Source organism: Amphibalanus amphitrite, unplaced genomic scaffold (genome assembly GCF_019059575.1).
Source record: "Amphibalanus amphitrite isolate SeventyFive unplaced genomic scaffold, NRLGWU_Aamphi_draft 000774F_arrow, whole genome shotgun sequence".
Classification (NCBI taxonomy): Eukaryota; Metazoa; Arthropoda; class Thecostraca; order Balanomorpha; family Balanidae; genus Amphibalanus; species Amphibalanus amphitrite.
The window spans coordinates 255,803-280,564 of NW_024882268.1; the positions used below are offsets into that span (position 1 = coordinate 255,803).

General features: G+C 50.4%; 1 protein-coding gene across 2 annotated transcripts in view; it reads right to left on the minus strand.

Annotated features, from left to right (window-relative positions):
* Window positions 1–23,548, minus strand: part of LOC122365938 (fibrillin-2-like) — a 34,699-nt gene extending 11,151 nt beyond the window's left edge. Inside the window, exons 1-29 of one of the 2 annotated variants that reach the window (XM_043337594.1) lie at window positions 23,427–23,548; window positions 18,864–18,949; window positions 12,694–12,816; window positions 12,360–12,467; window positions 11,957–12,052; window positions 11,568–11,762; window positions 9,973–10,221; window positions 9,159–9,314; window positions 8,640–8,804; window positions 8,357–8,479; window positions 8,042–8,164; window positions 7,464–7,712; window positions 6,996–7,118; window positions 6,648–6,863; window positions 6,132–6,331; window positions 5,687–5,867; window positions 5,286–5,455; window positions 4,615–4,886; window positions 4,193–4,398; window positions 3,874–3,999; window positions 3,584–3,709; window positions 3,192–3,317; window positions 2,694–2,781; window positions 2,318–2,478; window positions 1,745–1,953; window positions 1,388–1,525; window positions 885–1,062; window positions 409–560; window positions 45–141 (exon numbers count right to left, since the gene is read on the minus strand). In XM_043337594.1, the coding sequence (XP_043193529.1) occupies window positions 45–141; window positions 409–560; window positions 885–1,062; window positions 1,388–1,525; window positions 1,745–1,953; window positions 2,318–2,478; window positions 2,694–2,781; window positions 3,192–3,317; window positions 3,584–3,709; window positions 3,874–3,999; window positions 4,193–4,398; window positions 4,615–4,886; window positions 5,286–5,455; window positions 5,687–5,867; window positions 6,132–6,331; window positions 6,648–6,863; window positions 6,996–7,118; window positions 7,464–7,712; window positions 8,042–8,164; window positions 8,357–8,479; window positions 8,640–8,804; window positions 9,159–9,314; window positions 9,973–10,221; window positions 11,568–11,762; window positions 11,957–12,052; window positions 12,360–12,467; window positions 12,694–12,816; window positions 18,864–18,949; window positions 23,427–23,548 (4,564 nt within the window). Of the gene's footprint in view, window positions 1–44; window positions 142–408; window positions 561–884; window positions 1,063–1,387; window positions 1,526–1,744; window positions 1,954–2,317; window positions 2,479–2,693; window positions 2,782–3,191; window positions 3,318–3,583; window positions 3,710–3,873; window positions 4,000–4,192; window positions 4,399–4,614; window positions 4,887–5,285; window positions 5,456–5,686; window positions 5,868–6,131; window positions 6,332–6,647; window positions 6,864–6,995; window positions 7,119–7,463; window positions 7,713–8,041; window positions 8,165–8,356; window positions 8,480–8,639; window positions 8,805–9,158; window positions 9,315–9,652; window positions 9,669–9,972; window positions 10,222–11,567; window positions 11,763–11,956; window positions 12,053–12,359; window positions 12,468–12,693; window positions 12,817–18,863; window positions 18,950–23,426 lie in introns of those variants that run through there. The other variant, XM_043337595.1, reaches the window with a different exon arrangement.
* Window positions 23,549–24,762: the final 1,214 nt, after the last annotated feature.

Here is a 24,762-nt window from a genome sequence, read left to right on the forward strand (position 1 = left end):
TATTATTTTTTATCGGAATTAATTAGCTTGGTGATATTACTGACCGACACATCCGGTGCCCTGCTCGATCAGCTCGTGATTGGGCGGACACTTGCAGACATAGCCGCCATCCGTGTTGATACATGTCCCGAACATGCAGGCCTGAAACAGATGAGATATCTATCATCCCAATGTTATCGGTCACCAGTGTTAAAGCAATCAAAGCCATCGAAATGATTGCCCCGGAAACGGCCCTCTGGTCCGTGATGACGTAACAAGTTTGAGTGTCGCCGCAAAAGGGTGGCAACAGTGGAGAGGTGCATCAGATTACGAAACATGAGTGGAACCTCATGAGCCCCTATCGGCCCCGTGTGCATCAAGCAACCACTAATCTGCGAACTGAAGTCCCGGTTTGTGAAGATCACTGACCTGTGGGTTGACGCACTCGTCGACGTCTGTGCAGTTGCCGCCGGTCTTGTCCAGCTGGTATCCCTCGTCACAAATGCACCGGAACATACCGTAGATGTTCTCGCAGCGGCCGAACACACACAGGTTGTTGAACATGCTGCATTCGTTGATGTCTGACGAGGAAAAAGTCCAGTTAATTGTTTCAGGAGGCCAGTGATCAAGCTGCTCGTGTTCTCAAAGAGAGATCTCTGGTACGATTTCACAGCCACAGAAATTCGGCATATGTAAACGGGCGTAGTCGTTATCTAGGTCTCAGCGTCAAGTGCGAATCAAGACTCATCGTTTTTTTTTTTTTTTAGGATGGCTTTGGCCATCCTAAAATGGCCAAAGCGCAGCGTACAACTAGTCCGCCGCCCTCCTCCCGAGGCCAGTAACTGAATGTGAGGCCACAAAAAAAGACTCACTACTTCTTTCTCTCTCAAGTTCGTTTCACTCACCGACACAGGCCATCTCGTTGGACATGTCGGGGTGCATGAAGCCCATCTCGCAGTCGCACCGGAACGATCCGGGGTAGTTGAGGCAGTGGCCGTTCTCGCACAGGCTCGGGTCGTCGGCGCACTCGTCAATGTCCGAGCACGTCTTGCCGTCGCCGGTGAAGCCCACGTCACAAACACACTGCCAGGCAGAGGTCAACCGGTATCAGAAAGCGTAAAAATGATAAAAGTAAGTGATAAAATCGACGATAAATCGGGAAGTCTGGCTGTTATCATTGAAAGTGCTCAAAATCCGAAATATGAAAAAAGAAAGAAAAAAACAATCGCTACGATCAAAGACGAGGGCATTTTAGAAGTAATACAGTCGGCTAAAGCATCGAATATCACCCGGTGACCAGTGACCAGTAACCGGTGACCAGTGACCAGTAACCAGTAACCAGTGACCTACGACCGTTGGTCAGTGACTATAGTGACCGCTTTCCAGTGCTGCAGTGATCAGTGCGTGCCTTGAACGACCCCTCCGTGTTGATGCACTGTGCGTCCGGAGAGCAGCCGCCGTTGCTGGTCAGCAAACACTCGTTGACGTCCATACAGGTGATGCCATTGCCACTGAAGCCCTCCTTGCACGTGCATTCATAGCTCCCCTGAAAAAGTAAATAACGATTAACAGATACGGAGAGAGAGAGAGAGATGGAGGAGAAATGTCAATGAAACACTTTTCAACTTCCCAGTCCTTCATTTCTAAAACAATTGATCGAAACTGCAAAATCGAGATTCTTAGTTACAGACCTAGCATAGTAGCCACACTGCCGTGCCATTTTTATACGAAATGTTCGACAGCGGGCGCTGTGGTGGTCACGTACCGGCGTGTTGGTGCACTCAGCGTTGATGTCGCAGTCGCACGAGCCGTCCGAGCACTCGTCCACGTCCTGACAGCTGGGCCGGCTCTGTTCGCCCACCTGCTGCACCTGCTCCCGGTAGCCGGCGTCGCAGTGGCACGCGAACGAGCCCAGCGTGTTGTCACACTTGCCGTTCTGGCAGAGCAGCGGGTCCATCGCGCACTCGTCCACGTCTGGGGAAACGGAGACAGAGCAGCTACATCAGTCCAAACCGACGGTCGACGTAAAAATACCGGGAAATTTATTACTCAGTTGTGGGATATATATAATTAAGTATCAATTTAAAATCGCAGACGATACAAAAAAAAATAAGTCATTTCTTCGAGTGTTTAAAAACGTCAACATAAGTGTAAGGGAACAAATAATAACGTACCTAACAGGTATCGGTTTAAAACCACACATTTAGCGTTATTTTATCGTGTTATGGCATTAAAACTTAAAAACGCGGAAATTCAGCAGCCAGTCAACTATACATCATATTCCTGCTACCCAATTCCCCTATAAATTAACCAAGTATCGGCCCACCAGCTGACCCACCTTCGCAGCCCACGCCGTCCTCTGCGTACTGCAGGCCTCCCTCGCACGTGCACCGGTAGCTGCCTGGCACGTTGATGCACTTGCCACCGTTGCAGACGGCGTCGCCCTTCTTGCACTCATCGACATCGACGCACGTGCGACCGTCGCCCAGTAGCTGATACCTGGAAACAATACAGGTAATGTTGTATGCCCAAAAATAATTATACACAGTCGCCTACATATTCTCTATTTGCGTCACACACCTTCAACTACCAACGACACGGGGCGCGGCTCTGTTCCTGGAGTAAACCCGACAACGTATGCACGCTCACGCACACGCACGCACGCGCACATAAACTAAGGCACCACGCACAGTGCACAGGCACACTTAGCTTACCCCGGGTGGCAGGAGCAGGAGAAGCTGCCCATGTTGTTATTGCAGATGTGGGCACAGCCGCCGTTGTTTTGGCCACACTCGTCCTGGTCTGCGGAAAATCACAGCAGGGGTCAGTTTGATGTCAGAGGCAGGCAGTAACGAACTGTTAGAAGACACTTATTATACTTGCGAATTATTTTACAAATGATCATAGTTTATAGCTGAAGATGATCTCCCTATAAGCTGATGATAATATTATTAGTAGATGCCCAATGGACAGATAACACGCTACAAGCTCTAATTGTCCCGAAAAAGTCTAATAAACGTTCAATGGATAAACGTCTAACAAACGTAAATGATTTATTTCAATTGTGTTTCAACAACGAGACGGCTTAAGCGCTGAGACTTACTGTATAGTAGCAGGTGTTTATTTAGTTATCCGTGCAGTGAGCGCCCTGTGACGTTTGCTGGTAGCTGTTATCACTCAGTTACCGGTACTAGGTACATTTAGGTACTTACCCTCGCAGTGAGCGCCCTGAGACGTCTGCTGATATCCGTTGTCACAGACACACTGGTATGCGCCCATCATGTTTTCACACACGCCGTTGCTGCAGATGCCGGACGTTTGCGAGCATTCGTCGATATCTGTCGGATCAAGCAAAATCAATGCGCGTCGCGTATGTCCACAAAATTATGACGGCAACACAGCACTGAGTTCGGACGGATCGGGATTGGCGGTACGACGGCACATTGGCAATTGGCATGTTAAGTGCTATTATATCCAGCTGTTTTGGGACGTGTCACCCGTAATGCGTTTGGACTTGAGTCTGTTGCTTACTAACCAGCAATAAATGCTACGGCCCTACAAAAGTACCAGCAGTAGTGACAGGAGACAAGGTCCCCGGTCCCACCTTTGCAGGAGCGTCCGTTGGGCGCCACCTGGTGCCCTGGTGGACACTCGCAGCGGAAACTGCCCGGGGTGTTGATGCACGTGCCGCCGCGGCACAGGCCCGGCGTGCGAGAGCACTCGTCAATGTCTGCAAGGCAACAGACACCGAATAATCAGCCGCTAGACAGAATAACTCAGCTGGTAAAGCGAACATAATATAGCCCTTCTTTGAGTATGACGAAACATATAGGCCTAACAAAATAATTTGTATCTATAAATTGTTGAATAAAAATAACCCTTTTTAGCACTTACCCATGCAGACCTGCATCATCATGGTCGACTCGAAGCCCTCATTACAATCACAGACAAATCCGCCGGGAGTATTCTGGCAGGTGCCGTTGCCGCAAACGCCGGTCATGATGCTGCACTCATCGATATCTGAGAGGAAGACAGCGGAAAAATCAACACTGCGATATTTACCTCTTGAGCACAGTTAGACCATTTTTTAATGTGCGCTTAAACCATTCAACAACGAGTAGCAAACTTGTGTTTCAGGTAAATTGCATCGCTATCGAGACCCGAGTCAGTCCGAAGAGAAACGGTCAGATACTCCTCTGCCGACTGGTCTCACCGTTGCAGGTGACGCCGGCCTCGTCCAGCGAGAACCCGTAGCTACAGTGGCACTCGTAGCTGCCCACGGTGTTCTGGCAGCGGCCGTTCTTGCACATGTCGGCTATTTCGGTACATTCGTTGATGTCCTTCAGCTGTATAAAGCCGGCTCCCTTAGGGCAGAGCTCAGCAAAGGCGCTCGAGCCCGGGGGCGGACACTGCTCACACCTGAGGGAAGAACACGTAAACGATGCCTTAGAAAGAAAGAAAGAAATAAAAAATGAGGCAGGGTTGGCACTATGTCCGTTCCTTCTATTCAGTCTTCGGGAGAGGATGGCATGCATGGGCGAAAATTAATTCCGTTTAACGATTGAGATTACTCATCGTATGTCTGATTTCGCCATCGTATGAGTGTTTACTGTGTGAGCCGGCCTCAGCACTGACCTGTCGCTGCCCCAGGCGGCGCCGACCGAGCAGCAGCAGACAGACTTCTTGTAGGTGCCCTCCAGCGCCTGACTGCACTGGCCGTTACGGTAGCGCAGGTGGCATGCCTCCTCACGCAGGTCAACACACTTGGTGCCGGACGAGTCGAGCGTCAGGCCGGCCGGACACTCGCACGTGAACGAGCCCTCCGTGTTGACGCACACACCGCCGCCCTCACAGATGTCCGGACTGAGCAGGCACTCGTTAATGTCCGAGCACGTTTTGCCGTCTCGCTGCCGGGGAGAATGGAATCAGCAGCTGTTTGATAATAACCTGTTAGAATAGCATTGCGCATATGCCGTTCGAAAACTAAAAATGTTAGACGACTAATGATTGCTGATTCATCATACAGGGAAATCCGGCTGCGATTTCAACATGCGACCTGGAGGCCTCTCACGTTTTTGCACTGGTATGTAAAAAACAGCGTCGCCACATGTCGCTAATCCTGGCTCCGTCATCTCTCCAAAACAAACAAGTACGACTTTGCTGAGGTGTGTTTGTCCATCCCGGCGTCTGAGTTTACGAAAGTTACTTTGCAGCGCAATACGGTGGCAGACTGAATTCCGTCACCCGATCGGAATGGCCATACCTCCAGGATCCGATCGGAATGGTCCGGCCTCCGGGATCCTTACCTTGGCGTATCCCGCCCCACAGGGACACTCGTCCCTCGTGCAGAGTTCACAGGGACTTCCCCAGGCGAGGCCCACGGAGCAGCAGCACTCTGACCTCAGCAGAGCGCCCGGCAGGTTGGCCTCGCACTGGTTATTGCGCACCTGAGTCCAGCACGAGCCCTTCCGGTTGTCTGTGGGCGTCAAAGTATCGTAGTAGCGAACGAGTGTGCCCACTTAGGGTGCATGGGTTCCACGGTGCGTCGTATAAGGATACGACGTACGAGTTAGGACATTGAGAACGGCGCGTCATTATATTGATAAATAGTGAAACCTACTTACAAAGTAGATCAAATAAAATAAATCCCTGAAATAAATCACGTCTAATATTCTGGGTGGATGCTTCATTCACTGAGGCTACTTACCAACACAGACGCGCTTTGTGCTGTCTAGTACCATGCCCTCGGGACAAATACACTGGAAGCTGGCGGGCGTGTTGAGACAGCGCCCGTTGAGACAGGCGTCCTCTCCCAGCTGCTCGCACTCGTCGACGTCGTCGCAGCGATCGGTGGCCGGGTTCAGCTCCGTGCCCATCGGACAGATGCACTGCGCGGAGACGCCGAGATTTAAATCAGCAACGTGCTCTCACTGTAATGCATACATTCTTGCCTACATAAAAAACAGTGATCCTAATAAGCTGAGTTGAACGTATTAGCAGGTCAAAACAGCTAGTAAAACAGAAAACAAATGTTTCATGTCAATTGCGAATATCATTGGCAATTATATTTGTTATGTCAATTAGGTTGTCCTCGAGGCCCGACTGTTTCGAGGTATTACAGCACCCCAGCGGCGACTGTGGCGGCCACTGACCTGGAAGCCGCCGGCGATGTTGCGACACTGGCCGCCGTCACAGAGAAGCGGGTCGCTAGCACACTCGTCCTGGTCCACGCACGCCTTGCCCGTCGCGTCGGCCGTGTAGCCCGGGTTGCAGATACACCGGTACGCGCCGTCCAGGTTCTCACACGCGCCGTTAGCACAGATTCCCGGCGTCTGAGCGCACTCGTTGATATCTGTAGGGATGATAGGTGCCATTGAGGTAATGGTGGTAATGAATGCGCATTGCGCAACAAGAGGAATGCAACGATATACACCGCAATTAAGGATAACAAATAAATTCGTAACGATGTACCTACATATTCGACTTTTAAGCAACAATCTCAGGTAGCCGATATCGGGCCATATTGAACGCTCAGGTTTCGTCGAGCACTGTCGTAACTTTGGATGGCGAGTGGTTGGACCGTATTAGTCCTGTGGCTTTTGTGCCCATGCCATACAAATTCACGAGGCATCAGAACATGGGGTCATGTTGTCAGTTGCTTGACTAACCGGTGCCCTCGTGCGTCATGCCGGGTCCGAAGGGGCACAGCTGGTTGAACTCGTCGGTGCCGGGCTCGGGACACTGCTGGCAGGGCGTGCCCCATCCCATGGGCTGGTTGACGACCACGGTGCAGCAGCAGCACTGCGACTTTGTCACCGGCGTGGTGCTCGGGTTCAGGCACTGGCCGTCCCGCAGCATCGCGAAACAGTAGTCCCGACGAGAGTCTGAAACAGGCGACGAGGATAGGTGAATGAACAGAAAAAAATCACCCCAGCTAACCGCGAGGTCAATATCAGGTAAAAATTCATTCACACAGTACTGGCAGCCATTCTGGCCCAGTGTGAACCGCCACTTACCCACACACTGGCGGCCGTCCAGACCCAGTGTAAAGCCCGGCGGGCACTTGCAGCGGAAGCTTCCCTGGGTGTTGATGCAGGATCCGCCGCGGCACGTATCCGGCAGCGCGCACTCGTCAATGTCTGGCGGGCACACGGCGACACACATGAACCGGCGTCCGGTCTCAGTCATGGACGATTTGGGCACAGCAATCGTGAGAAAGCGATTATGTTTTTTTTTCTTCAAATGATAAACACTGGCAATAGTCTTAAAATTATGAGCTATTTGTTTTTATGAATGCTTATTCAATCAAAACCTCCTCCTCCATAATATTTTTATTGAGAACAGCTGCTAAAAATTTACTCGGCTACCCTGTCATCAGCAAAGCTATCCGATAAAACATATCGTTCTTACGGTTCCAATTGACACACACTCTCAGGCAAACATAGTCGTTAAGGACCGACTGTGGGATAATCCCAGTATCTCACCGATGCAGGTGGTTCCGTCTCGGCTGAGCACGAAACCGGCGTGGCAGAGGCACTGGAAGCCGCCCTCGGTGTTGGCGCACTTGCCGTTGTGGCAGACGTTGCCGTCTCGGCACTCGTCCAGGTCGGTACAGAAAGTGCCGTCCAGTGAGTGGGTGTAGCCGCGCGCGCACTCGCACCGGTACGAGCCGCCCACGTTCACACACCGACCGTTCAGACAGATCCGCGAGTTCTCCAGACACTCGTCCATGTCTGCCGAGGCGGAACATAGGTTAGGCCAATCAGCAATAATTCGACCGATGTCTGACAAGTCTGATAGGAGCTAGAAAAGGACAAAAGTATCACGGTTCTGCGAGGATATATGCACGAAAAGACAATTAAGCAAGAAATTGGTTAGAGCCGGCAAGGTAAAAAGTGTTTGTATGGCTGCTGCTTTTTTGTTTAGCTCGTGAGACAGATTATAAGACAAACTCCAACATTTTAGCGTCAAGAAGTGAATGACGATTGATGCAACCTTTACTGCGTATATTGACAGGCGTTTGTGCGGGTACACGGTGCACGCTCGTCAGATCGTCACGTACCGACGCAGGAGAAGCCGGTGGGGGACAGCTGGTAGCCAGGCTCGCACTCGCACTTGAAGCTGCCATCCATGTTGATGCAGCGTCCGTTGGCGCACATCCCGCGGGTCTGGCACTCGTCGTGATCTGTAGTAGAGAAAATAAACCGATTAACGAACGCACAGCACCAGACAGACACATCTGTTTGCAGGGTGAAAACAGGATTTACCGAAACTAATTATCAGGTTCAAAGTTAGCTCAGTGAGACGTCGAGGGATCCCACCATCAGCGAACCCCGACCGTTGCCTCAGGCCAGCACAGGCTAGCGGCGGGACTTACCGATGCACTGCAGCTGGTCGGAGGACATGTCGAACCCAGCCGGACACTGGCACCGGTACGAACCCTCCGTGTTGATACACTGACCGCCGCGGCACACGTTTCTGTCCGCGCACTCGTCGATATCTGAAACACAAAACGAAACCGTTAGAACGCTGCGTTACTAGCGCTGAAATGCTACTTTCGATAGTTCATCGAGGTAACGGCATAACAAGGATGTCTTTGTGCCACGGGGTATTCTATTACCGTGCTGGCATATTTGAGTATTTGCAGCGGCGGTACTGACCTACGCACGGGCCGGCGCCATCGGCCAGGTGGTAGCCGGCGTCACACTCGCAGCGGAATGAGTCGGCCGTGTCCACACATTTGCCGTTCCCGCAGATATCCGGCCGAACGGCGCACTCGTTCAGACGCAGGACGCTCGACTGCGCGCACAAACTCCGGTGCTCACCTAGGAACAGGTCAGGTCAGAGGTCAGTCAGCGGGACTACCCGTCGAGCTCAGTCGGAAACGCTGACTTGTGGGCACACGGACAGCGAAAATTTATCGATGATACATTTAAACGTATGTATCTACAATACGGCCTTTTCGTTATCACCTGCAACTAGACTCAAGTCGTTTGCCTTTAGAAAAGGGCTTAACGACGGCACCTCCTCATGATTAACAATTTAAAGGTCTATTTGAGGGAGGAATGAACATGCAAATATGCATATATTTAACTATCCCTCTTAAAACTTTCCGGAATTACGCATAAGGAGATCTGTTGAGAGGAGTTCGAAAAAGTGCGTCTCGTCGCACAACTTACTGGTGCCGCGTATGGGGCAGCGCTGACAGTCGTCCACGCCCCAGGCCTTTCCGAGTCGCTCGTCACAGCAGCAGTCGACTCGGGCCAACAGGTGCTGGAAGGGATTCGAGCACCTGCCGTTCGAGTACTCCATGTAGCAGCTGCCCTGACGAGTGTCTGTGGCAGCGCAGACCCACCGGGTCGGTCAGCACACCGCGGTCACGCCCCTCGAGGTCGGCTGACAACCGCGGCGGAGCGGCAGTGGCCGTGGGCGGTACAGACAGAGCCATGATCGGCACAGACAGTTATTGCAGACGGAGCCACAGCGAGTACAAATAAACGCAGCCACGGTCGGTTCTGATGTGGCCAGCTTTAATGGTCGGGCTGGGGATGTCACTGGGGCAACACATGCAGCTTTTACTGCCGGGGTTGGGGACAAAGCCGAGAAGGCGGACAGTATCTTACCCATGCAGCTCTTGTAGTTCAGTCTGGGGATGTATCTGGGGACAGCTCACCCATGCAGCTCTTGTTGTCCGGGGCTGGAGATGTAGCCCGGGTCTGGGGATGTATCTGTGCAGTGTACATTACTCACCCATGCAGCTCTTGTCGTCCGGGCTGGAGATGCAGCCCGGGTTGGGGATGTAGCCCGGGTTGGGGATGTAGGCAGGGTCGCGGGTAACTCACCCATGCAGCTCTTGTTGTCCGGGCTGGGGATGTAGCCCGGGTTGCAGGCAACTCACCCATGCAGCTCTTGTTGTCCGGGCTGGGGATGTAGCCAGGGGCTGGGGATGCAGCCCGGGTCTGGGGATGTATCTGTGTAGTGTACATTACTCACCCATGCAGCTCTTGTTGTCGGGGCTGGGGATGTAGCCCGGGTTGCAGGTGCAGTAGTAGCCGGACGGCACGTTCACGCAGCGGCCGTTGTCACAGACGCCCGGCTGGCCGCACTCGTCGGCGTCCACGCACTGGTTGGTGGTGGCCGACCGCACCTGACCGGCCGGGCACTCGCAGCGGAACGAGCCGGGCGTGTTGACGCACTGGCCGCCCTCGCACAGACCCGGGATCGCCTGGCACTCGTCAATGTCTGCCGGAACGAGAGAGGGGCAAAAAGGTGTGCCTCAGTGGACGACATATAATACGGAAGGGACACGTCTCATTGGCAGTGCTAGCCACGCAGCTTCCCTTCAGTGGCATTTCTAAATCCGAAGGAAACCACTATAGTGGAAAGAGCTTTCAAACCAGCAGGGACCTGGTTTAATTACGAGCGAGCGAGTGCAGCGAGCGAAGCGAGTCTTTTCAATATAACGGAAAAATATCAGTATGAGCGGCCCGGCCCGGCCCGGCCCGGCCCGGCCTGTAACGCTTTTGAGAGGCGTATATCTCAGCAACCGCTGGACCGATTGGCCTGCGGTCTTTTTTGCTGGGTAGCCCCATCCCTTCTACCCCGTAATTGACTACTTTCGATACATCTCAGTGACCGTCGTGGCACGTGGCTCGTGAAAAGTCAAGGGTGTTCAAGCTGTTTTGCAAAAGTAGTGATTTTGAGAGGCTCATATCTCAGCAGCCGCTTGGGCGATTGACTTGCGGTAATTTTTATAGGGTAGCTGCATCCTTTCTACCAAAAATAGGATACTCTCGATGCATGTGGGTCACCCCCAGTGCACGTGCAAAATACAACAATAAGAGGTGTCAAATTTGTTCCCATTTTAATAACTCGGTAATTACTGGGGCGATTTCGCTGAAACTTGGCATACAGGTAGGCACCCACCAGGCAATGCATTCCCATGTGTTGCGGTTAAGGTGCTACTGCACGTGCGCACGTGCAGGGGGCGCTTCCAGATCTCGAGAACGGCCGGGCCGATTGCGCTCAAATTTGGTACACGGTTGGAGACCGGTTAGTAGGGTGCCGTGCAAAAGTCAGTTTGGACCCTGTTTGCACGTGCGCACGTGCAGAATGCCGCTTCCAGATCTCAGGAACGGCTGGGCCGATTGCGTTCAAATTTGGTACACCGCTAGCGACCGGTTAGAAGGATGCTTTGCGCAAGCCCGTTGGAAGTACCCTCTCGCCCTTCCGCACGTGCAGGGCTCACTATCTCGCTCGCTCGTTCTTCGCCCAAAAGGCGTTTTACTGGTAGTATCTATAGGAACGACAGCCTAGCAGCCCGGTTCGAATGAAGCTCTTTCTAATGGGACCTCAACATGGTCCCTGTACAGCGGGGTGACGGCAGAACTGGGGCTTTTGCCAGCGAGTGTGTGTGGGGAGGGGGGGGGGGGGCGTCGCCCGTTACTGACCGACACACTCGCCGCTGTGGATACGCTACTGACCACTGCGGATGTGCTACTAACCACTGTGGATACGCTACTGACCGCTGTGGATGTGCTAATGACCGCTGTGGATGTGCTACTGACCGCTGTGGATGGGCTACTGACCGACACACTCGCCGCTGTGGATGTTCTTCAGGAAGCCAGTCTCGCAAGGCAGTGTGGCCGGGCAGTGTTCACACGGGTGGCCCCAAGCCCTGCCGATGGTCGCGCAGCACAGCTGCTTGGTGCAGATCACACCGGCCAGCTGAGACTGACACATGTCGTTGTTCACCTCGGTGAAACACGGCCCCGTCCGGTAGTCTGAAAACGCACCGATACCGCCTCGTCAAATAGGACTGGGTCATAGACATCAGTAATCGCCCATTGAGATGAGAGACACAAGAGTTGCTAAAATGACTAGTTGTCGCCTATTCAATCAGCTTCATGGTTGCGGACGGTTACGCCATTAGCTGACAGGTCAAGACGGAAGAAATGTTTAACTATCTGACACTGACCGGCCTCGCACTGACGTCCCGTGAAGCCGTACACGCAGGCACACCGGTCCGGACCGATGCACCGTCCGCCGTTCAGGCACGCCTCCGTGCACACCGCTGAAACACGCAAACACACAATCAAACCGCTGCGACATACAAACACACGATCAGTCACAGCTCGCTGATACGTGCAAACACAATAAAAATACTGGTTAAGAGGACTTTAAAAATACTAAAATACCTATAAGATACTTATCCCTATTATTAGTTTAACTAGGGCATGTTGCAGCGTAAATGTGAAATTCAGTTGGCATGTCTTTCACATAATTCATTTTGGCTTATTGATACCTATAGCCTTTACACCGGGATGAGGAACGAATCGTTGAACTGATGTTATGGGATGGGAGTGCCAAGTTTATCTCACGTTCGTTGCAGTAGTCGCCCTTGTAGCCATTCCTGCAGAGGCACTTGTCTCCGATACACGTTCCCCCGTTGAGACACATGGTCTGGCAGGCGGAGACGCGCTGCTCCGCTGAAAACAAACAACATAAACAAATGAAGGACGATGTAGTTAGTACCAAACGAAATTGTCCGCAGGGCTATAAAAGTATGTCACACAGTTACGAAAACTGAACACTACATCAACATTCCTAACTGAAGAACGGAAGCCAAATTGCTAGCAGAATTCTGCCTGGCCACGTGCCAGTTACTTGGAATGGAAACAGCTCCAAGCATTCGTTCGTCTTCAAGATACCTACCTGCCTGGCTGGCATACTGGCTTGACGATGAGATGCATGACGAAGACAGTCCCTTCCCTCGTTCGCAGTTGCAGACGTTTGGTCGGATGCAGTGGCCCTTTCCACACCGGCGGTTGCACACGGCTGGAACAGAGACGGTAACACGGTGCTCAATTCACGGTGCACACGTCGGGGAGAGGCAGCGGGACTGCTCACATACAGCTGCTGGTAACCGAGTTATAAAGACTTGGCCTTATTGATAACCACATAGTAAACGTCTGCCGTATGGTTGGTCAACAAAACGTCAACGATGCGTCGACCTGCCCAGCGGCGTACGCTTGGGGAGGTTGTCCTATCAGACCCAGACCGATTCGCCTCCACAGATGGTCCAGGCCAGCAACGCAATATTTCACTAAAGGCACGCAAGTCTTTGAATGAATCAAATGGGATAATTCATTCCATTGCCAGTGTAGCTGTGAAGCAGCTTACAATTTTACGGAAATTTCCGGACATTATAATGAAGAAGTGAGCAATAATCGGTCATCCCTCCCCATCCGCCTAATTACAATTATACTAAATCACCAACCTTGCCGGTCGGCGGTTGCCCGTGCAAAAGCGATGTCCTGCTATAAAATGTCGAACTATAAGAATGCATGCTAATAAATACTTAAAATGCATAAGTAAGAGGGGAATCGACCGTAACTAACCATAAGCCTTGACAGTTATCCATTGTCTTTGGTTTAATGTTCGAATAATTATATAATTTTGTATCAGTAAGTAGGATAATTCGTATTGTGCCTAAATTTTGTTGATTGATAGGGTTACAAACACCCTGCCAGGGTATCTATCAATTTCAGTATAACGTACTTATTCAAACAAATGTAGATACCTATCTGTGTTGCATAATTTTGTTGAATGTAAATTTGGTTACCAAGTCCCTGCAATCTCCTTTCACATTTCCTTTCCCCTTGTCTCTGTCCGTATTCTTCTTGCCTTGTTCATTGTTCATATCTTCTCCATCTTTGCCTCTGGTATGAGCCCATATCGGGTTAAGGTGTCGGCCGCTCCCCGTTTGTAGGACATGCCAGTTAATCAGTGTGACAATGGCGCGGCGGTATCTGCTTGCAGTGGCACGCGCACTGGTGACCCCGTTCCTTCCTTCCGGCAGTTCTGCGAGTGTCGGGGTCAGCCCGCGACTCCGGGAACACGGCCGGTGGCCGTGGCGGCCGGCACGTGCTGCTGCGACACCTCTGCAGTTGCACATCCCGCGCCGACGTGCGGAGAGGACTGTGTACCGTACATAGACAGATGGCTTAACGACTGGTTACGCCACATCCGCCCCGACACATACGTCCTACATAACACATATACGTAACCGTTTCACTTTTTCACGCGTGCTGAACTACTTTGAATGAGCAGCCCAGGCCTAAATTTCCTCTCACCTTTTAGCTTGAGAAAAGTCGTCTGGCGTCGAGCAAAACGCCTGTGTCGCTAGTTTTATGTAACTGGGTGCAATTATTATATTACGTAATGATTGTATAATTGTACCTTTTCGTGGTGCCGAACCACAAAATTCAAAGCTTTCCGCTCCTTTCATTAACTCTAAAAACATGTAGGGATTTGCCACAACTCGTTGCAATAGATAGTTGCACACATGAAAGCGTCATTAATTTACCGGCCTCGTGAATCGGTAGAAATAATTTAAAGGCGATGCCGATTGCCGATTCACTTTTGCTCGGATTCGACCTGATCCCTTACCATATGTACACCATGCCTAGCACATTATCAAATGTGCGGCAGTTTTTGAGCCAGCTGAAATGGACAGGGAAATAACGAAACCAAGACTATCATGACATCGCGTCAGTGAATCCAGACGGGGAGACAATTAACATCCGCTTGCCCGTTGTCGATCATTGGGTTATTAAGATCGAACTAAATACTTATCCCTAAAAATACTAAGCCCGAGTCGGACGAATGTTTGGTCGGCAAGGTATCAGCGGTGGTAACCTGTAGTGCGGCTCGCTTGTTTACCTGGTCCGAACCGGCCCAAATATAGCCCCTCGGCTGGAGACGAGCCGCAGTGACGACTGCACCAGAGCGCTCCCCCGCTTCACGCGCGGGCGCGGCCAGGGAAGACAAACGAGCGGGCAGCGGCGTGCGGTGGCGGAGCGGGCCGTCTCGGTTACAGCCGAGGAGGAGGCGCGCGGCACCCTCCCCCGCCCAGTCATTGCTCACTGTCGCTGGCTGGTGGCCTCCCGCTGCAGATCCGCCCCGCGCCGTGCACGTGGCGCGGAACCAACGGACAGCCGACGACGAGGAGCGAACGGACGGACGGATCGGCGGGACCGACGGACGGATCGGCGGGACCGACGAGCGAGACGACAGGAAGCCAGAGACGTGACGACAGGAAGCTAGAGACGTGACGACAAGAAGCTAGAGACGTGACGACAGGAATCGACGGAGGAGATGACAGAAACCAACGGGCATGCTGCCGGTCGGACGGACAAGACGACAAGAACCGGCCAACGTAACGACGGGACAGGAGCCAACGGGCGGACTGGCAATAATTGACAGAATTTAAGTATAACGTAGAGAACCAAAGAACGGACTTCTTTTTACTTACATTCGTGAATGAAAAAATGTTCCGTAAAAAGCATGTTGATTACTGAAACTGCGGGACAATTTCGATAAAATAGCGCAAAACCAAAGGACGGACCGGCGTGCAGCTAACTACAAAGGATGGACCAGCGGGCGAACAGACGGGTCCACGAGGAACCAACAAACTGTTTGCTGGCAGACAATGCAGACGGAACCTCAGGAATCAACAGACGGTCAGCCAGCAACTTCTGCCAGCCAGGAACCAACGGAAGATCTGCCGGGAGCTAACAGGTCTGCCAGGAGCCAACAGACGGTCTGCCGGTAGACACCAGACGGTCTGCCAGGGACCAATAGACGGTCTGCCGACTGCCAGGAACCAACACACGGTCTGCCGGGAGTCAGCAGACGCCCCCATTTGAGGAGCAATCGTACGACAGATGTTTCACAGGACATAACCGTCCACAACGGCTAACCAGCGAAACGCCAAGTGCGACAAAAAGGAGGACAAAATGAATAAATACCTCTTGGAGGTAAGCTATGGTATTTCTGAGCATGATTAATAATGTAAATAGAGTGAATAACCTTATGCTCATGTTATATGTTGCAAATTGATATAATTAAAAGCAATCGTCTCGGTTATTCACAGATAATGTCAGATATGTCCTCCATTTTAATTTTAATTATATCAATTTGCAACATATAACATGAGCATAAGGTTATTCACTCTATTTACATGAATAAATACCTAATAACGATGACGTTTAAAACTGTCTTGTGTGGTTCTTTCAGGAAATATTTAGCACTAGTTGGGAAAAACTATGACTTTGTAAATTCGTCCATTCAAAACCTTCACGAACAAAAGACCTTATGAAATCAGACAAGTTCAGGCTTCAGTAAGTTTCGGTTCGTTTCTGATTTCAACTCATAGCATTGCAGGCGCGCACATGCGACCCACTATAACCGAGACGCACGAGCCGCAGTAGCCGCGTGGTGCTGCACCAGCACCACCAGCATAGTGCCAGAGTCGCTCGGTAGCGCCGCCCGGACACCTCTTAGTTTGCATATGAACGAAGATCGGCTCGGATGCCGGCCAAATGAATATGCAGCGCGCGCGCAGCGGCGGTGGCCGAACCTTATCCCTCGCATTCATCAGCGGAGACAGGTGCTTTGTACAGGTGCACGGACCTAGGGAGGCGCGCACAGAGTCGCACACGCACGCACGAATGACTATAGGCAAATGGACCGTTAGAACTTAATATAATAATATTTCCGCATTGGGGGTTGATATGGCAGCTTCTGATGGTTGAATATACCTAATATCTTACTTTTGTGAACAAAGGAATTTACGTGGGAGGCGTGCATTATGATTTTCACTATTTGGGCTAGGCCAGTTTCATTTCATGCGGAGGTTGTGGCAGCTGGTGGTATGCAGTTCTTCTCGTGACACTGTTATCCTAACTGAAGTTAAACCTCCCTCGGACCCAGGATTATGGGAAAACGGTTGTTCAAACTTCAAAGTCTATCGGCGAGGTTTTGAAAACAAGTATAAAATTTATAGAGAGGTCACTTATTTCTTGAAGTATACATATCATTCCCCTTCTACCGACAAATACCACTCTCGCGATTAATGATGGGCACGCCCCACCCGCCACAGACGTAGCAATGGCCATGAGCATATGTCTTGTTTATTTTACCGGATCTGCCGTTCGCTTAGACGGGCAACTGGCTCGATTCACCTCGAAGTTTGGGCCAGTTTGGTAGCTTAGCTAGCGAAAAATTCCAAAGGAAAGTCCGCAACGGTAATGGTTGCGAATGACCGTGCCAACAATTTCCAATTTAAAATTGACAACACCATTATTAATTTTTAATCACTTAATTTTTGAAACTGAGAAAGTAACAAATGTGTATAGGGTATAACATTTCATGACCTTCCCCGACTGAATAAAAATAAGTGGTTACGGAGCGAGCGAAGCGAGCGTAGTCTTTCCTTAGATTGACGGAAATTTCTGAGTATGAGCGGCCGGCCGGCCGGCCGTGCGGACGCTTTTGCAAGGCTTATATCTCAGCAACCACTTGACCGATTTACATGCGGTAATTTTTGTAGGGTAGCTCCATTCCTTCTACCAAGCATTAGACTATTCCCGATGCATTTGGGTGAACCCTTATGCACGTGCCACGTGCAAAACGAAGAGGTGTCAGTTTTGTAATTGTTGCAATATCTCGGTAACTACTTGGCCGATTGCGCTGAAAGTTGGCATGTAGGTAGGCACCCACTAGGCAATGCATATCCATGTGCCAGAGTTGGGGTGCTGCTGCACGTGCGCACGTGCAGGGGTCGTTTCCAGATCTCGAGAACGGCTCGACCGATTGCGCTCAAATTTGGTACACAGTTAGGGACCGGTTAGTAGGGTGCCGTGCACAAGTCAGTTGGGACCCATTTTGCACGTGCGCAGGTGCAGGGTGCCGCTTCCAGATCTCGATAACGGCTGGGCCGATTGTGCTCAAATTTGGCACATCGCTAGAGACCGGTTAGAAGGGTGCCGTGCACAAGTCAGTTGGAGGTACCCCTTCGCAATTTCGCACGTGCAAGGCCCACCCTCTCGCTCGCTCCGTTAGTCGCCCCAAAAGGCGTTATACGTTAACCCACGAGCCGCTGGGGGGCATAAAGTTGCCCCCCTTTACTTTTTGTGAAATATCTCCGAAACCTGATGAGCTACGAACGTGAAACTTGGCATAGCTTCAAATGAATACCTAGGCAATGTTTGAGGAAAGTTTGGTGGTTGTAGCACCTAAGATGACGTCACAGTGACGTCATAAAGTTTTGTCGTTTTCCGATATGGACCGTTTCTGATGACGCTGAGCATGAAACTCAACTGTAAATGAACTAGACAGCACTTGCTGTCATCCTAAAACATCTAACTACACTTCAATCTAGTTTCTGACCAATAACCGACCCTTTATATTCGGTCCCATACCTATATCTGATGTATCGTGAGGAATATGAGAGTCGCAAATGTATAATTTCACTTATGACGTCACTGTGACGTCATTTCAAATGGGATCGACACCAAATTTGGACACAATCTCGGCTAGGTATTCAGGAAGATGTGTGCAAAGTTTCGCTCCTCTATCTCTTCGCGTTGCGACGATATCGTCGCAGAAGTAAAGGGGGGGGGGCAACTATATGCCCCCCAGCGGCCGGCGGGTGGCGCGGAGGCCCAGCGGCCGCCGGGTTAAAATTGCATTGATGTTTTTTAGTATATCGCTGTCACCTTTGTCCTATCAGTGTAACTAAATACATACATAGATGGCTACAACAGTTTTAATCGATAAGACACTGGGCTTAAATCGGTACTTTGCAAAAGACAGGTATGCTTCAGTTTTTATCAGCACTTAGCACCATAGAGATATAATACATATAAGATATCTATGCCTAGCACAACATTGTGAACGCCAGGGAATTGAATTAAGCTCAACAGATGTTTCTGGCATTCCTAGATATTTTACTTTCCAATTTACCCCTGTCAAGCAGTCATACTCTCGTTGAAAAAACGTCGTGCGCGCGTAGACGGGACGGGGATGTAGGTACTCACGCTGTAGGCACATGCCGGTGCCCGGCTTTTCGGTCCAGCCCGGGCAGCATTGTGGCTCTTGCCGAGATCCTCCACACACGTTTGGTCTGCGAAAAGGGAGGTTAGTGGTCAGTGATCTGTATTGTAGGTGTGCCTACTTGAGAAAACATACATAATACCTATTTGATATAGATCTGCTGACGATCGCAGATCGACCGAATTCTCTCTATGGTGTCCTCCCTTCACCCCTCCCCCCCCCCCCTTAGCCGTAGTCGACCTCGCTACGCCGTCACCGCCACTCGGCTCTTTGTTTATAAATTCAGTCTGAATGTTTTGAATGGATCAAATGGCTCGGTCCAAGCCTGTGTCATGGAAGTGTCCCTAATGATCACTGTAATTAGAATTATCGTCATCACTCATCAATCATCATGCTCGGCATGCCTTAGATGAGGAAAGATCTGAGGTCATCAAGTGACGAATCATTCATAAACTATTTTTTCGATGAATCGATCAGCCATCAAGGACGCAGTTTCATAAACATCGTGCGTCTGCAAGGGACGCGCATGCTTTACGGAAAGATAGCGCCTCAGGCCAAATGAGACAGTCGAAGGCCAAAGCGAATAGCGATCCGTTGATGGTAGCGTCGTATAACGAGACACTCAAGTGAGAGTTGTGGATCTTCTCTCGATGACGTATAGCCAGAATTCAGAGTGGGTGCTTCTGGGATAATTTCGTGACTGCACAACTCAAAGATTGAGTGGTTGTAAAATCGATCATGCCGAAGAACATTTCAATTTTCATAAGGAATTCTTCCAGCGATGCTGAAATTAATTACAGTCGTCCGCAACAAGCCCATGGGGTCCATGGTCCCGTTTAGGACCTGCAGTCATACCTACATAGTTACCTGATAACCATCCGGAAAGCCCGAGTTTTGACACGGCGTATATTGCAGTGGACAGACGGAAATCGACAACCTGCCATTAGTTGTTTTGGCCACATTTGGCTGGTGTTGTCCTCTCCCCCTTCTCCCCCTGTCAATCCGACTTAGGTTATCAACATGTAATCAATTAAGCTAAAAATCGAATGACCCATAGACCTCTATGAGGTCTATGAATGGTCTACGAATGAATGAAAAAGGTCTATGAATGACCTGATCCATAGACCTCTGTACACAGACTACAGAGGTCTATGCCTGATCTTATCGAACTACGCACCATGGACTTTTTGATCACGCAGAACGACCTAGACATCCTAACTTAAATTAATTTCACGGTATGCGCTACTCCGCGCCGGTCGGCTCCTGCCGTCTGTGTCCTGGTACGGCGTCACACGGCGGGCCCTGCGCGGTACGTCTGCCTCCCGGTGACGATCCGGCGGCGGTAGGGAGCGGCGGCGCCGGCAGCGTATAAACACAGGGCGCACGGCGGCGCGTGGAGCGGCGCGACGAGACGGCCGCGTGCCGGCCGCTGGCCCAGTTCGGTCAGAGTCGGCTGACGTTTCCGATATTGGCCAGGCCTGGAGGCCATGTTTATCGAAGCGGCAGCGACGGGCGGTGGTCGCCGGCTGCAGGGTCGCCCGCCGCGGCCGGCGGCACCGTCACCGACCAGCCTCCTGGCCACTCAGATGGCTACCAGAGCATGGGCTACTCGATTCAACCTCATGGCGCCATTCTGCATAGTTGTGATTCCTTTAGCATGTGCAATTATCCCGATTGTAAGGAGGGACACTGTCAATTCTTGGCATGGCGTGCAGCAACGGTCTCTAAGTGTCCCCTAAAAAGTCTGCCGTTAGTTAGTAAAAAACGAAAAAATCCGAAAATGTGACCCAGTCCCCATCTGGTGTCCATAACTTCACGTACCTCATGGTGAAATATATCCAGAGGACAGCTAATTGTGTTTCTCATCTATACACTGTTATTGGATGTTCCAGTGATAGAGTTCAGTTCATTGACAAAACATTACTTCATCAACTTCATTTTCCATCAAAAGGTGACCAATGAGCATGTCCCTTTTACCTAACCGTATATCTGCAGACGTACCTATAACAAACAGAGTGAAGAATTATACATCAACCACCGATATCGACCAATACCGGCACATCACATTTGAACACAATGGTCCAACGCTCTCGGGATAGATCCCGGATGAGCACGTGCGCACGAGCTGAGTCAGCCCTTATTGACTTGTTAATGTCAACTGACTATAACGGGGTGGTATCAGTGTACCGAACCATTTTTGGTCGCGATGGGTGAACTCATTTCTGAGGCAATGAAGTGGTCGGTGCGCGAGCGACATGCAAAGTGACATACAAAGCGGTGCTTGGAATTTATCTAAATGGTCATGATCAAGGGCGAAACTAATTCAGCGCGATTTTTCAAACTGCTCCTGAGATTTGCATGCGAACAATTGATGTGCACACGTGTAGTTGAGTACCCGACCTGTCTCGAGCCAGTATACAGCCGAGCGATGGGCTGGGCTCCGAATTGACGTTTGACCGAAGTTCAAAACAACGGCCCACAGCAAGCGCAGTTGCCCTCGGCAACCGTATCATGTAGAATAATGTCTAAGTCTTTTAGTTCCTTGACTTGAACTGTCAGTTGATCAATCACGGTCACTTCCTGACAAAGCATTTGACAAGTCTCGTACAGAAAAGACGATCATTTTACGATCGCTTCATGCATTCAGAAAGCTTTACAAAGTTTGGAAGCTTTGTATTGTTGATATTACTTCATAAAACTTAAACTTTTTTACCAATAAACGCCAATTTTGACCGTCGTCCGAATGTCAAACCGTTGGGCTTAGGTCAAATGCAATGACCCATAAGCGAAGGAGCGCCAGGCCAGACATTTTTGAAGACGTCGTCTGCCAGGGGACGTCGATGCAGCCCCCCCCCCCCAGCGATTGATTCTAGGGCACTTCGAAACATTCCCGCCAGTGTTCGTGGCCCCGGAGCCGAGGTGGAAGTGACGAGGGCCGGGGCGGGGGAGGGAGTTGACGAGTACAGTGCATTGAGCTGTTTTGAAGTAGGTAATTAGACGTAACACACTGTTCACGACCGCACGACAGAATGATGAACGAACAAAAAACTTGAAAATAAATACAATTTTTATTCAGTGATAACAAATTGAGCGACTATCACTATAGTCGAGCTTTGGTAGGCATACCTTATATAAGACGCATACTGCACTTCTGCGTCTTATATTTTATGTGCGAAGGCAAAGCATCCGTTTTTTTTTTTTATTAATGCCACACAAAGCTGTCATAGAAACAGAAATAAATCTGCCGAAAATAAATTACTTTCCCCTTGTTGTGGGCACTTTTGTTAAAAGTTTTGACTTCTAGAACTTACAAGGCGGAATTGTAAGCAGAGGCGGATCCAGCTCAGAGGTTTGGGGGGGCAAACCATAAAAATTTATCGATTCTTTCCATGCATCGTCCATAGGCGTATCCCACTGATTGTAAGCAGCTAAGTTAACACCAACAATTGCAATACAACTTACAAGCGTCACTCCGGCACTGGCGGATCCATACCTGATCCGGGTGGGATTTTGGGCTCTTGATCATCCACATCTCCCCCGAAGGCTGGATCGTCCGGTATCGATATAAATTACATTTCTCGAACAAAAATTAAACTTGACATTGAAACTATTACCTTTTAGGAAAGGTTTAGGTATTTTAAAAGCACAGAAATGCATATAGAAGTGATTTTTTATTTGAAAAAGCTCGTTTTTAGCTATAGGGCATTGGCCTCCGGCCTCCGCATGCGTCCAAGATCGCCTTGACGTATCCATCAGAACACAGAGATAAATGGTTAAGTTTTCCGTTCGACTTTGGCTGGATGAGCGTCGTCATGCAACTGTTGCCGCCTGTCACATGTCACTACACAATCTAACAGCTTGCAGCTCGCTCGATAGTTGCGTATTGTCAGACGCAAACATTCAGAGCAGAGCAGAGCAGTCGACAATAGACGCAAAAATAGAAAGACTGTGCCCTCTCAGTTCTCACGTACGTGAATATCTTGTGCGTGAATTATACAAGATAATGATTGGTGACTTGATCGAGTATGTTAGGCTTCGGAATTGGGCAATGGGCAAGCTTGAAGACTTTTGAGAGTACCTAGTATCAGGGTTCATAAATATTTCAGCCTTATGTTTAGGCAATCCTACTCAACAGTTTGAGTGGGAGAACGGTCATTGGCCAACTTTTTCAGAGACAGGGTAGGGGCACGGGCTCGGACCATAGGCGGCGGAACGGGGAGGGCACCGGGGCACCGTGCCCCCCTTTGATTTTGGCATTTTAACATTAGCCCTATGGGCGTTGCATGGAAAGAATGGGACCAAAAGTCGGGAGTGCCCCCCCCCCCCCCCCCTTAATTGAAGGTGTTCCGCCACTTCTGGCTCGGACGGTCACAATCTTATTGTCCCTGGTGCACGGGCATAAATCACACCCACCCACAATTCTTCACTTCTCATGCCTCATCGAAATGTCACAACAAAATGAGAGATTCGTCAGGGAGCTGATAGCCACGACGCGACGACTTGCTTGCTAACAACTGCGGTAACTCAATGCGGCCACAAGATCTTACCCATAGCGGCGATGGCGCGTGAGTCCGTGCCGATGACGCCGGCGGGCCCTGACGGCATCCGAGGGGCCGGCGGCCACCGCCAGTGCCGCCACCAGCACCGCCGTCACCGTAGCGAGCTTCATGACTGAGGAGCTCCGCCGGCGCGCTCCCCGGCGCGGGCGCAGGACTGGGAGTCCAGTCAGCCACCTGGCGGGTGCCTGGAGAAACTGGCCGTCTCAGACGACTCGTCCGCACCCGTCCCCTCCCTCTCCGGCCGACAGCTCGACACTGATCGAGGCGGCATACTGCTGCTCTCATCATTATGAAAGCTGCGCGAACCAATGAAATTGGGGTCTCGTTTTCTTTTCTCCAGACACCGCAAATTTAAACTCCTCGGACCTCTTCTTGTCTTCTCCCGGAAATAACACTTAAAGGGACCCTCCCACCTTAACATTAGATTTGAGTTGAGATAGCCAAAATGGGGTCCCTGGCTCACAATTACCGGTTTCGGCACTCACAACATCGAGAAATGCCTTAAATCGGAAATATTGAATTTCAAAATTGCAGCATTTTGATTCAGAGGGGCTAATGCATGGGAATACCCCTCTGAATGTGTGACGTCAGCGCAGATATCTAACGATTTTTAAATGTTTGACTAAAACGTTTTGTAGCACGCGGTGGTATATGCTGCTTTGCGCGCAACAAGTGCCGCACTTTCAAATAAATTCGCTAGCAACAGCGGAGATTCCAAAAAGTAAACAAAACTAATAGTCTAATATCTTGAAAACCGGTGGATATTTTCGATGAAATTTGGTAGATACTCGTTTTCACTCTTTCTGAACCGAGCGACATCACTTTCATGCCAATTCATTAACTTTTTTGAAGGTGGGAGGGTCCCTTTAAAGGTAGTGTGCCAGCTTTCTTGGACCGTATGGAGTTAATGGCCCAGATAAGGAGAACCGGATTTTTAGAACTTATCCATACCTTCAAAACTCATGGAAACGTCTTAAATTCTTCAAATTTTGAGTACCCCAGTGCGAAATTCGCCCCGACGGGTTGTCGGTCGTACCCCAATAACCCCAACCACATTTCACACCACTATGAACAATAAATGCACACACTGAAATCGCTATTACCGATATGCTCATCCAATCAAGTTTCGATAAACCCGTTCATCATCATCTCCTGCGGTTTCGAACACGCCTGTTAGGTGGATTCTGATGCTCGTCAAGGTCGGAATTTCCAAATACGCGTGGTGCGTCGGGCCGCGCGCTCTGACTTCGGCCAAGAAAAATGCGTCAGCTGATCATTGTCATTTCTGCCACTTGCGTGTGGTGAAATGGGGTCATAACTTATA